Below are 16,241 nucleotides of genomic sequence, written 5' to 3'. Positions count from 1 at the left end.
ACTCAGAAACTGAGGAGATATAGACGGTGCTTTTGTGAATATACAGACGCCTTGTAAGTATGAGTGTCTTTGTGAAAAACGACAAGATATTACGCGCGTTACGTATTTGCGGGATATTGACCAGTGTTTGGCCGTTGGAAGATGGAGCTGGTAGATTCAAAGTTATCTCTTACAAAGTGCTGTTATGGGTCTACCTGGTGAACGATTTCAGCATGGTACCCACGCTTATATGGAACATGTCGCACCATCGAAATGATTTCGCTAATGTAATGAAAGCTATAATGGAGTTGATGTACGTTTCAGAAGAGATTGTTAATATTCTATATTGTATGGTGCGAGAGAAACGATTTCGGGTAAATATTTCATCTAATTTAACTATTAGCTGGTTCATGTGTTACAATTCAAATCTTTTGTACTGTTATAAGTGATAAAAATAATGCAAGAATAAGGTTTATTGTTTATTATTATATAATGAGGTTTATTATTATTATTATCAAGATGAAAAATAATCTAAATATCCTCTAGATTATATGCTTAGATTAGATCTTCGCAAGTTTTTTTCTTCGTTTGACTTTTAAGATTCTTTACTTCTGTATATTATTTTCTTATTTTACTTTCTTATTATTCTAACTTGATTCTTATGAGCTTTTTAGTCACGATCTATAAATAAATAAATATATATATAAATATATGAATATAAATATGTATTTATATTTATATATTATATACTTATATATTTATATTTATATATTATACAGGGTATCTTAAAAATACCGGATTTGTGGTATGATGCTTATTAGATGTTCGAGAGATGTTCGATAGACGTTTGACAGTGGTTCGATACGGAATGGTAGATATTTAATAGACATTTAATAATGGTTCGATATGGTACAGTAAACGTTCGATAGATGTTCAATAATGGTTCAATATACGTTTTGATAGTAGTCGCTGAAAAACTGCAGATGAGGACTATGTCCCTCCCACTCTGTCCGTTATTGTAATATACAGTTTGAGAAGCTTTACTGCGCGCTCTCCCTAACAAGAGTCTACGGTGGTCTAAGTGGTAGGACCATTGCACAGTAAATGAAGGGTCCGGCTTCGAGTCTGGTTTAGTTTTCGATTTATTTTTTCTTTCGACGTATACGTGACGTCTCACACACTGTAAGAAACTTCACTGTGCGCGTCCGCAAGCACAGATCTACAGATGGTCTAGGTGGTAGGGCCACATAGTAAACGAAAGTTTCAGGTTCGAATCTTGGTTTAAATTTATTTTTTCTTTGACGTATATGTGACGTCATCATACGCACTTTGAGAAGCTTCACTGCATGTCCATTAGTAAGAGTCCACGGTAGTCTAGGTAGTAAGACCATTGCGTAGTAAACGAAAGGTTCAGGTTCGAGTATGGCTCGGTCTTGACTAATTTTTTTTCTTTTGACGTATACGTGACGTCATCATACACACTACAAGAACCTTCACTAGACGTCTACAAGCAACAAGCAACGGTGGTCTAGGAGATAGGGGCGTTGAATAGTAACCGCGAGGTCCTAGGTTCAAGTCTAGCAACACCTAGCACATTTTTTCTTTCGTGACGTCATCATATACACTATAAGAACCTTCACTAGACACTACTATCAACAGGCGACGGTGGTCTAGAAGGTTGGAGCGTTGGGTAATAACTGCGAGGGCCCAGGTTTCGAGTCTCAGCAACATCTCGGCAGCTTTTTCTCTCGTGACGTCATCATACACATTTTAAAAACCTTCACTAGACGTCTCTACTAGCAACAGACGACGGTGGTCTTAAGAGGGTTTGGAGCGTTGAATAGTAACCGCGAGGGCTCAGGCTTTTCGAGTCTAGCAACATCCCGGCACATTTTTCTCTGGACATATGCGTGACGTCACGGCCGCCATCTTACCCATAGCGTGACGTCACGGCCGTCATCTTGCTCATAGAAGCAACAAATTCTAGGAAAGGGGGTTATGATGATTGAAAATATTTAATTAATAAAGAGCGGATTTTGCAAAATGTTTTGCAAATTGAGTCAGACCCGTCTTGCTTTACTACTACTAATGTAAAAATTTTTGCGGATGCCACTTAAGAAAACGAAGTTGGTGCCTCCCACGTCGCGCGAAGGTGATTGCGTAAAATGAAAATAAGGCCATATGAAAGGGCGAGCTGAGAAGACTAAATCCAAAAATATTAAAATCCATCTAGTCGTTTTAGAGATATTGAGCTGTAACTTTATTTGGCTTATCCTGTACATACTATGTTTCAATTGAGCATATTTACCTCGCTATTTGCGAGTACTATTAACAGTTACAACCGCTACTTTTTATCCTATATTCATTTTTAATTTATATTTCGATTTTTACGTATATTACTTTGCAGTCTTATATTTTTTGTTTGTCCAATCTATTTGTAATCGTTCGGTATAACATGATATGAACAACAGATGGCACATTTTTGCAGAAATTGTTAGCCGAGTTGGAATGTGCTGACGACGAACGCTCTCCATACGAGGAAATCTTGAGGCGAGAATTCATGTTCTACGCGCGTGTGGTTTATACCTGCGCGGTGATAATATATTTCGTCTGTGCAATAACGTTCGCGTTATCACCATTAGTGTTATCGCAAAGAAGACAGATTCCGCTCAATACTATATATCCGTTGTCCATGTCAGAAATGTGGGCCTGGTGCCTTGTTTATACACTGAACGTCTTTTCTATTATACAAGCCTTTTCTGTGTTACAAATCGACTTAATGATAATCACCATATTGTGGAATGCCACCTTCAAGTTTAGCTTGGTAGGCATACAAATGCATTCTGTGTTCACCGTTGCTAAGCTGCGAGCCGCCATCGATGCACATCAGAAAGTGTTCGCGTATGTTGATCATTTTGCGCAAGACATCTTTTTGAATATTCTTTTTTATTGTAGTATTAACGATGATAATAATTGATGCGAAATTTACGTTATTGTGTTTATGAGTGTGTTATTTCATGAAATTTCAATTTAGTTATACACAAGAGATGGAATATGTCATCGGCTTTCTGATCATGAAATCGGTGGTAGTTGTTTTCGTCAATTCGATAAATTGCAGTCTACTGGTTATAAATGTAAGTATGAATTGTGAGTTTAATAACAAACATTTATTTAATTACAAAAAACGGCATTGGAAGAAAGTAAAGACGTAACGATATTACGTCCTGCGGACTCCGCGTACTGTAGACTTCTTTTATAAGTAAGAAAAATTGAATTTTATATTATTTATTATATGGTCAGATCAAGCATGTTATCATACGACGCGATGGCCCTGGAATCTCTGGAAGTTTCGATGCTCCGGAAATATTAACAAATCCTTGAACCAACTCAGATCTTGTTTCCCATGCGCTTAGTCAACGTTAACAATATCGCGACATCCTTCTTAACCGCAACTGAACTCAGCTATTCCCTTATTTATCATTGGACAACTCGGGTAAAAAAATATCGATGTTAATAAGATTGCTGCCGCGCTTTTTTGTAAGAACAAAGAGATTCTCGAAATCCTCTTATTGCCGTTTGCATCCTATCTCCTACAAAATTATCTTAAAGACACTGCAACGTACTCTTAACCCCCACCTCTAAAAAACATTTGAAGCACAGTCTGTTGTGTTTTATACTTTTTAAAAATACATAACGCATACACTACACAGTTCTATAACCATATTTGGACATAAAAATTAAATTTCCGAAGCAAGTTCCCAAAACCCCACTCTTTCAACCAAGCTGACGATTTGAGAAAAGCCAAAAGGCCACTTCACTTTTCGCCAGATCAGCAACCAGGACAGAAGCTCCTCTTCAGCACCTCTTTAAGGTTTTTCTAACAATCTAGACTACTAGTGGCTTAGACATATTAGTGTTCCTCCAGCCTTTAATTATTCTGTGCAACGATCTCGTGTATTTTGGGACCATTGTGAACAATCTAGCTGAAACCAGCTCCCGATTCTTGGCGCAGAACTTGGGTCATCCACCTCCATAGACCCGCAACAATTACTCTCTTCATCTTCGACAAATATCATAGAAGCAGCAGTAAGTTATTTATATTTTATTTTCCCTGACTGACCCCTTTCCTTTTATTTTTTTTTCTTTTCTTCTTTCTCTCTTTTCTTTCTTTTTTTTCTATCCCCCTCATTCTTCCTTAATCGTGAAATCCGGTTTCAGTGGCCCAATTTTTTCGATCACAGTCGGACATAACGAACACGGAATTTTGCTCGGACAGCAAGGATTTCGAGGTCGTGTTTATAGTATTGACAACCCGAGACCGGATTATGTTTTTCGACACATCAAGACAGACACTTTAAGACTTTCTCGTTCTCTTCCTTGTTCCTTCCTGAATCCCTCCCTGGGAGTCCACCTCCTATCTCTTACTCTCCGACATTCTTGAGTTCCATAGACGACCGATCTTCTATAGGCTCTCCTCTACTTTGGAGCCCTTCTCCGATAGCTTCTCCTCTGATCTCACCTCTACGAAGCGGTACACGTGGTTTCCACGCAGCCTTACTCCGCGGCCTCATACCCATTCACTCTTGCTCTTCGGAAGCATCATCACCGCAATTTCCTCTACACCTCGTGCTTCCCGGCCACCGGATCTTCCCGTATCAGAATATCCTTTAGGATAACCGAGAACCGTCATTCAGATCGCGATTGTTTATATACATAAGGTCAAAATAAGGATTGTCAAAATAAATCCATTTTTCATCCCCAGTGATGATACGATGTGGAAAGCCCTTTCTTTGTTGCCTAGCGAGCAGAATTTCGCAGGTGATTTTTCGCCTTTCAATGTCTCTTGGCTTCAGTTCATATGGGACCCATTTTCCTTCCTTGTAAACCTTTCCTAAGGCTTTCAAACGATCGGAAATGACAGATTGAGCACAATTTAATGCTTCTGCAAGTTGCTTTTGACATGGGTCTTCGTCCACCAATGTTTGCAATTCTTCGTCTTCAAATACTTTTGGCCGTCCAGAACGCTCTTTGTCCTCTACATCAAAATCGCCAATTTTAAAGCATCGAAACCATTCTCTGCATGTTTTATCGGAAGGAGCATTATCACCATAAACTTCTACAAGAATTCGATGAGCTTCAGCTGCAATTTTCTTTCAATTGAAGCAAAAGATTGATACTTCGCGCAAATGACGTTTATTTGGCTCAAATTTCGACATTTTCGATGCAGTGAAAAATAATGTTATTGATGCAAACGTATACTTTTATGTACTGAATGTTATTGACAGATGTCAAAACAAACTATTAAGCTTCGTTTAGACATTACAGGTTAACGACAGTTCTAGCTATAGCTACTTGTCGCTAAACGGACGGAACTTTCCGATTTATCTAATATAAAACCTCACAAATTCCAGCGGATATACTTCACTGTGAACTTCCGCTTAGCTATTAATGAAATGAGCAATTTGTAATTATAACGCAATCATGATTTTCTACTAATTATTCTAAAGAAAAATTTTCCCCTCCCTCAACTGTCGTTCACGGTCCTATCCCAGATAAAAGAATTCAGTTCCTTGACCTAAATAAAGGACCACCGACGTACGCCCGTGCCAGATAAAGGGATTCTCTTTTCCGATCCTTGATCTGCACCGCAGACTTGCGAGTACGTTGGAGCTTGTGAAAACAAGCGTCCAGTTACGTTCCTCCTCCAGGACAATGGTAACATCAATGTCCTTCTGTTAAATCCAAATGTTAACTAATTGGTGCAACTAAGGGAGACATTAATTAGAGCGTATGCATTTACCGAAATTTATTATTTTTTAATTATAAGTTCCTCACATAAGTTCCTCCTTCGAGCTCATGCTTTATCCGGTTTATTGCAGAACTTGCCCTTTTGGGAACTGATCCAGTTTCTCTCGATCATCTTTCTGTGTCTTATGAGACTTTGCATCGGCTGCTGGGCAGCGGAGATGATGACCAACATGGTTATTGTTTAAATTATTTTTAACAACAATCGTACCGATTAAACCGACATTTTTTTACTTCCAATAAATATATTTATCGTCAATTTTTGTCTTTTTTCTTATTTTAATTTTTTTACAGGCTTACGAGGTTTCTTGGCGAATTTACGACATTCCGTGGATGTACGCGACGCCGAGTATACGTCGAGATGTTTTCATGATTATGCAAAGATGTCAGAAACCAGTTACGGTTAAAGCCTACATAATACCTACGATCTCTGTCAATTTTTGTGGCAAGGTAAATTGCGGATGCGATTTGTTAAGAGCGATATGAATGAACGTTTATACGTGTTTGTATTTTTAGGTTTTTTCTTTAGGATTTTCGTATTTTCTAACGCTACGAACGATACTGGGGGATCGCATTTAACTTATTTGCAAGATAAAAGTTTACAAAAATGCGAAAGTAAAGTTAAAACTAGTATAGAGTTAATTATTGTCTAAGTTAATTATTGTAAAGACTCAGTAAGGTCAAAATTCAATTATTTACTTTTGTTAGTTGAAACATGATGTTTCTCGAATTTTTTTGAACTCCGATCGGCATCGGTTAATCATAATAGATTTAACTGTATACGAATATTCACTTACAATTATTGTGATACTTTCGTAATATACTCAGGAATTTATCTTTTCTAAATGTGTATTTTCTTTTACAATTACAAAATAATTATAATTCAAAAGAAAGCACACACACAATCATAGAGAAATATAGATAAGAAAATAATTAACGAAAAAATTCGAACAAAGAAGTCTTCTCTGCAATATTTTTGAACATATTTCCATAATATTTTTACGCAATGTAAAATATGTCGACTTACCTCGCCATACTTAAAAACTTTATAAAGAGTAAGATGAACGTATATCAAGCGTAAATTAAATAAAACTCTTCTCTATAATAGCATATTTCAAACGAACATATACACGAATCGCGTGAGAAAGAGTGCCCTGTAATAATTTATATCGAAGATAACTACCGGAAAATCGAGTCGGAAACAACTGATGTTACTATGGCACGTTATATGCGTGATACTCATCAGTTGCATGACTTATTAATCTACACACGCTCGTGCATAATCTCAAAAAAGAGGAGATCTAGCGTAACAAATGTAACAGTCGTTTGCATTATATAATAATCCTCTGAAATATTTCTCATCTCGTAAGTGTACTTTACGTTGTTCTAAGAAAAAGCGTGCGTTAAAATTTCCTCGCTTATCGTGCGGTAAGTTCTCTGTGAAAACTGTCAAGCGAAAGTCTCGAGGATAATAGTCACGACCGAAAAAGTGTCTACGTCTATATCGCCTCACGAAGAAAAATTCCAGTGATAATTGGCATGAAAGACGCGCCGACATTGGACAAAATTATAACGTTTTTGCGGGTGCATCTTAAGTTTGCCTGTTGTTGGCCACTATCGCGAACTGCCACGAGCTTCCAGGTCACTCTCGACAGGATATTTCGATTTTTGTCAGTGGTGAACGGCGTGCTCGTGGTCGTCGAATTGACATATTCGATTAGTAACCATCTCGACGATGTCTTCCTGATCATGCAATTGGCTTGTGCGCTGGGTATCTTTTGCGAGGTACCGCTGCAGACATGTCTGTTTACACAGAAATACGATCGTTTGCAAGTAAGAATCTGTTGTTTTTACATATTGGTTATAAAAGCGTAGCATCAGATTTCTACAAAAGATTTGTCATTTTTAAAAAGTTCTGATTAAATTCTGACTTGTAGATAGTACTGATATCAAGTGATATTAATATTGAAAACAAAATAGAAAAGTCATATTAAAGATATCTAAAAGAATTCTCATTCAATGTTGTCCACTTCATTTGTAAAAATTATTAACACTGAGATTTAAAAAAATTATTTGTAAAAATTATTAACACTGAGATTTAAAAAAAATATTTAATATCTTGAAATACATAACTTCGTTCTTAATCCTTTAAAATGTCCGACGAGCTTTTTGCAAAAAACTTAAAATATGAAATAGATCGTCTCTCAATAACAAGGACGTACCTTTGAAATGTATTTTGGTACGGTTATGGTATTATACATCTTGACGAAGTCGCGATTTTTTTGCAGAATGTTATTTGCGAGATGGAAGAGTACTATGAACGAACGACTGTCGAGGAGAGAGACGTGATCCAACAATATTGCAATAAATACACGTCCTTCTATGGTATTACGTTGGCTCTCACTACTGCGTCTTTAGTTGGTTCACTCGTGGTGCCGCTCATGCGATCCCATACGTTCCCACTGGAAATAGAATATCCGTTTCGTGTTGATTATCAACCGATGACGGCGATCATTTATTTCCACCAAGCGCTCGGGATGTATCAGGTTTATTGCCAAGTATGTTCTAACGTTTTCCTCGCACTTCTGCTGTGGTTCACGACAGCACGTTTTGAGATCTTGTCCAATAAATTTCGCACAGCTGCGGATTATGCCGAGTGTAAAGCATACATACAGAAGCACCAAGATATCTTAAGGTATGCTTGAGATTTGAATTGGGATTCAAAGTGAGATTCTAGTAAAAATCCAATCAGTTACGATTATTAATAGCTCAGATATTTAATTCAACTAAGTAATTAATTTTTGTTGATTTTTTTATCTCGTAATATAACGAAAATTTTATATCTACGTAAAATTATATACTCACCCACAAAAGAAAACGGGCCACTAAATTTTAACACAATTTTCTAACATCTTTCAATAGCAATAACTCAGCCAAAAATTATCGTATTGAGATGAAACAAAACTCAAAAAGGTGAATTAAAGCTTGGGCATTTCTTGTCAACAACCAAAAACCTAAAAGTGAATTATAAAAAATGGTTTACAAAATGGCGGATGTTGAAAACATACTTCGATTAATGAGAAAAAATTTGTTTTTTAACTGTTGTATTGCTCAGGGGAATATCCGCTCTTTGGCACAAAAATGTATAAGGTTTAAAGCTCATTTATTTCCTAACAAATCCATATTTTAATCATTTTTCTACGACTTTTTTTGACAAAGTTATGCCGTTTTAAAGAAAATGTTATGAATCCGGATATGAATCCTATCGAGCATTTATGAGCAGCATGTTGAAACGAAGAATAAGAAAATATAATACTCAAACGTTAGCAGCATTTCGCAATGCTTTGCAAGAAGAATGGAACAATATAGAACAAAATGAAATCAGAAATTTGATTTACAGTATGCCCCAACGAACAGAAGAATTGTTAAATACGAGAGGAGACAATACGCATTATTAAACTTACAACTTGTTAGACACACACACACACACACACGCACACACACGGGATCAAATTCCTGCCACGTCTACGTCATTGATCTTGGATAATGTTAAGAGCAGGACATATACACACGCATGCATTCACACGAGATTTAAATCTGATCATCTACTATCACGTGGAACATCTTGATCGAGTTACATGTTAATTTCCTTTTTGAAAAAGTTTTCCATGATAATTTTTATTCTGAACCGCAGACTTTACAAGAAAAGGTTGTCCATTTTGTAACATTTTCTTCAAAACGGTATAACGTTACCAAAAAAGATCGTAGAAAAATGATTAAAATATAAATTTGATAGGAAATAAATGAGCTTTAAACTTCATATATTTTTGTGCCAGAGAACGGATTCCCCTAAGCAATGCAACAGTTAAAAAACAGATTTTTTCTCATTAATCGAAGTTTATTTTCAACATCCGCCATTTGATAAATTATTTTTTATAATTCATTTTTAGATTTTTAGTTGTTGACAAAAAATGCTCAAGCTTTAATTTGAACTTCGTTTCATCTCAATACGATAATTTTTGACTGAGTTATTGCTATTGAAAGATGTTAGAAAATTGTGTTGAAATTTAGTGGCCCGTTTTTTCTTGCGGGTGAGTATATTTCACGCGGAAATGTTTCTCTTTCGTACGATTTTACTAATTGTAGAATTTTGATAAAAAAAAGCCGGAATAGACATTTAATAAATGAATCTTTTTAGATATGCGAGGGAAGTGACCAATTCTATAGCACATGTGGTGTTGTCATCGTTAGGTGTTAGCACCGCAGCTTTAGTATTCGGTGGCGTTACGTTTCTCAGTGTATGTATAAAAATTTTTTAAATAACATTGAGAAAGAGAGAGAGTAGGGAGTGAGGAAGAGAAAGGAAGGGATAATATTCATTTGCAAATTATCTATTGAACATTTATGAAACAGCGACTTCCGCCATCCATCAAAATTCAGTATATAATCGTGTGTTCTTCGTCGTTGACGAAGGTACTTTTGTGCACTTGGCCGGCTGATCACTTGATGAGGACGGTAAGTATACGAGTGAAAAACTCATTTTGCCTTTTTCCCTGCAACATATTATACTACACAGAGTGATTCAGAACAACTTATTATTCTTGAAATGACATGTTCTTAAACAAGTTCTAAGACAATTTCTTCTTTTGCAAGATATTATCCGAAGTTCAGTTTTGGAATTATAAAGATAAGTAGTTTGCTTATTAGAAGTCGGATACAAGAGATAGGTAGGAATGGCGCAATTCATCGGCGTTTGACTGCGACCGACAGAGTGCTAACCTTTGTTCTCTTTAACTTTGTCCGCCACGAAGAGGGAAGAAAATTTATAACTCGCAATCGAACCAAATTGAAAAATTGAAATTGAAAATACAACTCTTTATTATTATGAAAACACATACTAATTGCAAGTGGCGAAAGCTGTTATTCTCAAGTTAAATAATCTTTACAAAGGAATACAAATTCGTCGGTTTTCTTGAAAGTAAGAATATTTTATGCTTTTCAAACCGTGAATAATATTCTTCCCCCTTTTTACTACTTTCCGTTTTTTTCGTTTGTATTTTTAAAGTTTATTTTCCAGTTTGGGAATATTCCTGTAATCAAATATTTTATTCTCAAATGTTAAAATACTAATACATTTTAATTTAATCATATTTAATTTAATATTATAACATTTTATATAATTTTATATGATTTTATACAATTAATTTAATATAATAATTAATTTAAAACATCTCATTCGCTATCAAGAGGCACATCGTGCCTATATTACGCGAAACTGCGAGTTGAAACGAGGTGAGATATTCATATCTTAACAATAGTTGAACCGATCGAGATTTTTTCAGTCCCAACCCACATACCAAAATTTGATCCTAGGTACGTCCAATAGATATACTATAAGGGATTTAGTGATATCCAGAATACATTCGTAAAAGGCCGAAATATATTGTTGTATCCGAGCCACAAGATTTGTGGCAACGTTCGTTGTCCGCGAACCTTAGGCATCTGATGTTGATTTTGACAACTGAAGGAAGATTGTCTGGATGACGAAAAATCGATAAGAAGAAAACAACAACAGTTGAGAGAGAGTCACGAGCCGTCGCCGCGAGCTGACGTGACTCAAACGCTTTTCTTAATTATTATTAGAACGAGATAATTCGTTAATAAATGAAAGTTTGTACATATTAGGTGTGTGAATTAATTCAGTCCGTTTTTTTCTTCCAAAAAAAGACTTTAGTATAGCCACAGAAGAGGTTAAGCTGTTCTCCTATTAGATATCGAATCGTCGATACGTCGAACGTCAAATGCAGTGTGAATCCTCCATAAAATTATTTTTACGTTTGATTTAAGCTCCAAGGAGCTTGAAAATTATTTTATTACACACTATTTTTGTGTGATAGAACAAGTATAAGTTTATTTATTTATAGTTTATTGTATTACAAAGATTATATTGCAAAGATTTATGTTCAGTTAGTAAGTTAATATTATTTATAACAAATGTATATATACCAGAGAAATATATATACAGCTCATTTATAATTGGAGTTGATGAAATTTCTGTACACGCACACACACGTACACAAGTACGACTATACTAGACGTCCTATAGCTCTCTCGACAATGTCTTTGCGTTGCCCTGAATTTGTCTTGAAGATATCCTGAAAGCGTTCCGAAAACATCATCGTTCTCTCCTAAATATGACCTGCGAATGTTATAAAGGTGTCCTGTAAATCTGATCCACAGAACGTCCCCAGGATGTCCTTAGTACCTCACAGTGAACATCTTTGTACTCTCCTGAATATTCGTCCTGTGGCTGTCCCGAGGACGTCCTCGTGTTTTCTTGAGTATGTCCTGAGAATGTCCCAAAAGTGTCCTGAATGGGACGTCCTTTGGACATCTTCAGGACGTCCCATGGATATAACAATGTCCCCACCTGGTCCCAGGACGTCCTAGAACATATTCAGGATAATCCTGAGGACGTCATGTGCTATTTGGGTTTGTATTATTGCTAGAAGTTGTCTACGCAGTCTCAAAATATTTCTTCCCGAATTGCGGATAGTGCGTTGCGTGAAAGATGAAAAAGCGAAGAGGCGGGGGAGATTCTAACTTAGCGATAAGATCGCCGCTGACTCGCCTCGTGCCTACTTTTGCCGCGCGGTCTGCTTATCGGTGGTGAGACAAAGATGGAGAACGATTGATCGTCTGCGCTTTTCTAACTTACTTTATCTTTCTTAAGGAAGTAGAGTGAAAAAGAACCGTGCACGATTTGCAGTTACCCTCAGGACGGATGTAATGTGCACACATTTTCTCAGGAAGTGCGTCGGAAAAAGCGTCCCGATATAACCAGTCTAGTGGCCGCTCTCAGGTTTCTCTCTGCTTATATTTATAAGACAAAAACTTTGGATGACATTTTGCAAGAGAAAAAAGTCGTCTTAGAAATATTTCAAGAACATGTCATTTTAAGGACAAGTTGTCCTGAATCATCTTGTATTATAAATAATAAATATGACAGTAAATAAACAAAATAAATTTGTAAAACTCGATAAATTATATTTTTTATATATATAGAGTGTTTAGTAACTCATATAACCATAGCCAATAGAGACATAGAGCTGATTGTGATAAAAAATAGTCAAATAACATTTTACAAAAATTGCAGAAAGCCGAATTACGTATGGAAACAATCAAATGAATTAGCGTCTGCCATGGCAGTAATGGGTGGCATGCTTAGACGCTTGAGCTTGTAGCAGTTTACTTCGTATAACAATAATTGTTGGCGTGCAGCTATTTTTTCCTTTTACTGCATGCCGGCAACTATTACTAAGCATGGCGAGCCACGCTATAAGTTCGAGCAGCCAAGTACGCCATCTACTACTGCCGTGGCGCATATTAATTCATTCAATTTTTTCCATAAATAACTTGGTCACTTTTACTATTTTTGCAAAATGGTATTTGACTTATTATTTTTTATCTCAATCAGCTTTATGTCTCCATTGCTCCATTGCTATCGTTACATGAGTTACTAAAGACTCTATATAAAAATATATACAGAATGTCTTATAACTCGTTACGAGAAATTCGTGAAGACATAGAATAAATTAAAATAAATTTAAAAGTCCTATACCATTTTGTGATTTTTTCAATAATTATCGAGTTATTAATTACAATATTACTTTTACAAATATGATAAATTACATAATTACGAATATGACGAGCACACGTCGAGATAGATGATTGGAGAAGCGTTACAGCCAAGAGCGAAACCCATTCGATCTAGCAAATTACTGAATTTTGTTGGTGTGCGGCAAGGATAAGGACAACATGCCGCTATTTATGTTTTATCTCGTCGCTCCTATATCTTGCTACGCGTCGGTAACAGTTACTTTATCGACTGGACCACGCTTTAGTTCAATTATGCTCCTATTATAATATCCTAATAATCTAAACATCTATTATAGTCCAAAAGTTATGCTCCTCCAATATCATCTCAGTGCGCGAATTCGTCAGATTTTTTATAATTAATAACTCGATAATTATTGGGGATATTACAAAACAGTTTTTGTTTTTTTTGTTTATCTCAATTAATTTTACATCTCCATTAGCTATGGCCACATGAGTTATCAAACACCTTATATACGTATATTTAATTATTAAAAAAATTATTAAAGAAATATATAGAATATATATTTTTATACATATTGGATGGGGGGGGGTACTTTTCAGAGTGCCAACATCGCCGAATCTGCGTACAATTCTTTATGGTATAACCAGGGTATTGATACACGAAAGATTATACTGTATACGTTGCTTCGATGCCAACAACCTATTGTTATATCCGTCCCCGGTCTATTGAAGGCTCTGACCTTTCAACATTATGCTTCGGTAAGATAACGAATCATGTCATCAAGAAAAGAACATGTGAATTTAATTAATTCGTCCACGATTCTTTCTTTCTACAGTATATTTCAACCGCATTCTCTTACTTAACGACGTTCCGAATTATTCTTTCCGAGGATGAAGAATGATCCAAAGAGCAATAAACCGCTATTTCTTGACATGGGACAAGTTTAATCTATGTAGCAAAATAGTATAGATGAATATACTAATTGCCCAAAATGAAAAAAAAAATTTGATCGATAAAATAATTTTGCAAACCAGTTGTGATTGTTCCTTTAATTTCGTGAAAGATAAGAAAGTAAAGAAACTTTAACAATAAACAATATATTATTATATTACACACTTTCCGTCCTATTCTTATAAAAGAATAAAATTATACGCAATTATTTCAAATTTATTTTAGAGTAACTAATACTTATAATTTTGTGTGACTTTAAAAATTAATTACTTTTGCACTCTAACGATTTAGATAATGAAAAATTATTTTGGATAATTCGACAATTTAGCTATCTATGTAAAAGATCTACACGTACATTTACATAAACGTACAGTCTACCTGCTTATTTAAACATTCGACATGATTTATAAATCTCTCACATAGTCTCAGAGATAATTGTTATATTTTCGTTATGTCGAATATGTCATACTCTTCCACCGTGACTAAAATTAGCTACAGATAATCAAAACATCGATTGTATTTAAACCCTTGCTATAACATTTATGTGTTTCTACTCACGTTATCGTTCCGAGGTGCAACTGCAACGATAATTCCAGAAAAGATAGAAGGAAAAATGGAAAGGAGTCGCTATAGAACGCGTTTCACGTTCGCGTAATTATTGCCGATGTTATAATTTATTAATCTGTATGCTCGTACGCTGGAAAGATAGGAAAATGATAGGATGAATAATAACCATTTCTAAACGCCGCGTAATACACGAGATATCTCTAACATCGTCGGTAAATGCGAGGAAGAATATTAAGAATGAAATAAATTCCCGGTCTCTCGAGTTTTCTTCGTTTATTGCAAGAAAAGTTCTCCGCGGAATTGCGAGAGCTGTACGAACGAAGTATCGGGATACTTCTGGTTTATGAAAATTCAACGGGCGATTACTCGCTGCGAGAGAAACAAGTTCGAACAACATGAAGGGAATGACATTGGAGAAAATTATTGCGTTCCTCAAATTGGATTTGAAGTTTGTTTGTTGTTGGCCGATGGCTCGGAACGCGACGAAATCTTAGATTATGAGTGACAGATTGTTTCGTCTGTTTTTCAGTTTACATGCAATATTGTTGATAGTTGAATTGGTCTACACGATTATTTATCGTGTTGAGAATGTGCGTATGTTCATGCAGTCGACCTGCGCGATAGATATTATGTTCGAAGTGCCACTGCAAATCTTGCTGTTTACTCTACAGCATGATCGTTTGCAAGTAAGAAATCGTGAAAAATCGTCCATCAAGTGCTGTATAATTTTTGTGTGGTTATTAATATTTTAATTATTATCATATTAATCATTATAATACGCTTTTGTCGAAGACGACACGTCTTCTTATGCGAAGTGCCAAGAATTCGTTATGTAATAAAAGGATAAATGACGTATTCTTGCGGTATTTTTTGGTAAAAATGATATCTTATAAAAAATTGGAATAATATTTTCTCTTAATATGATGTAATAAGAAAATTGAATAATGACATTAGAAAAGAAATGATGCCAAAAATAATGTTTTCATTTGACGACGTTGACGTTCAAATGATAGATCGATTTAGATAATTGGTATGATTTCGAGATCAAATGGATGGTTTTTCAGACCGTGATTGCGCAGATGGAAGATTATTATTGGTGCGCAAAGCCAAGTGAGAGGGACGTGTTTCAAAGGTATATCGATAAATACACTTACTTTCACGCAACGACGTTAGGCATAATCACCATAGCATTGTTCAATTCATTTTTGGAGCCGTTATTGCAAATTGCAAAAACTTCAAGCAAAGTCAAATATTCATTGGTACAATATTTTTTATTATCGATACTCCTTTCAGCAGAATTTTTTTATCGCTTCTTTGG

The 16,241-nt window shown here is 35.6% G+C and overlaps 3 protein-coding genes across 4 annotated transcripts; 2 read left to right on the top strand and 1 right to left on the bottom strand.

Moving 5' to 3' along the window:
• The first annotated feature begins 59 nt into the window (after window positions 1-59).
• LOC105190677 (uncharacterized) lies at window positions 60-4,015 on the top strand. The gene is made up of 4 exons (XM_011153552.2): window positions 60-353; window positions 2,468-2,880; window positions 3,014-3,113; window positions 3,869-4,015. Exons 1-4 carry the CDS (start codon window positions 60-62, stop codon window positions 4,013-4,015), a joined length of 954 nt encoding a protein of 317 aa, XP_011151854.2.
• A 3,202-nt stretch (window positions 4,016-7,217) lies between these two features.
• On the top strand, window positions 7,218-14,417 carry LOC105190678 (odorant receptor 43a). Its single transcript, XM_019844855.2, has 6 exons — window positions 7,218-7,617; window positions 8,073-8,479; window positions 9,983-10,082; window positions 10,198-10,299; window positions 14,005-14,163; window positions 14,241-14,417. Exons 1-6 carry the CDS (start codon window positions 7,324-7,326, stop codon window positions 14,304-14,306), a joined length of 1,128 nt encoding a protein of 375 aa, XP_019700414.1. The 5' UTR covers window positions 7,218-7,323; the 3' UTR covers window positions 14,307-14,417.
• LOC105190653 (uncharacterized) lies at window positions 11,059-15,626 on the bottom strand. 2 transcript variants are annotated; one of them, XM_011153493.3, is made up of 4 exons: window positions 14,915-15,626; window positions 12,503-12,654; window positions 12,050-12,230; window positions 11,059-11,983 (listed from the first exon to the last, which is right to left on the bottom strand). In XM_011153493.3, exons 2-4 carry the CDS (start codon window positions 12,583-12,585, stop codon window positions 11,960-11,962), a joined length of 288 nt encoding a protein of 95 aa, XP_011151795.2. In that variant the 5' UTR covers window positions 12,586-12,654; window positions 14,915-15,626; the 3' UTR covers window positions 11,059-11,959. The 2 variants fall into 2 exon arrangements, with proteins under 2 accessions (XP_011151795.2, XP_011151792.2); XM_011153490.3 differs by having other exon boundaries at window positions 11,059-11,939.
• Window positions 15,627-16,241: the final 615 nt, after the last annotated feature.

This window comes from Harpegnathos saltator, unplaced genomic scaffold, assembly GCF_003227715.2.
Source record: "Harpegnathos saltator strain DR-91 unplaced genomic scaffold, Hsal_v8.6 scaffold289, whole genome shotgun sequence".
Classification (NCBI taxonomy): domain Eukaryota; kingdom Metazoa; phylum Arthropoda; class Insecta; order Hymenoptera; family Formicidae; genus Harpegnathos; species Harpegnathos saltator.
The sequence above is the reverse complement of the archived record's forward strand: the minus strand, read 5'-3'. Positions and strand labels throughout refer to the sequence as shown.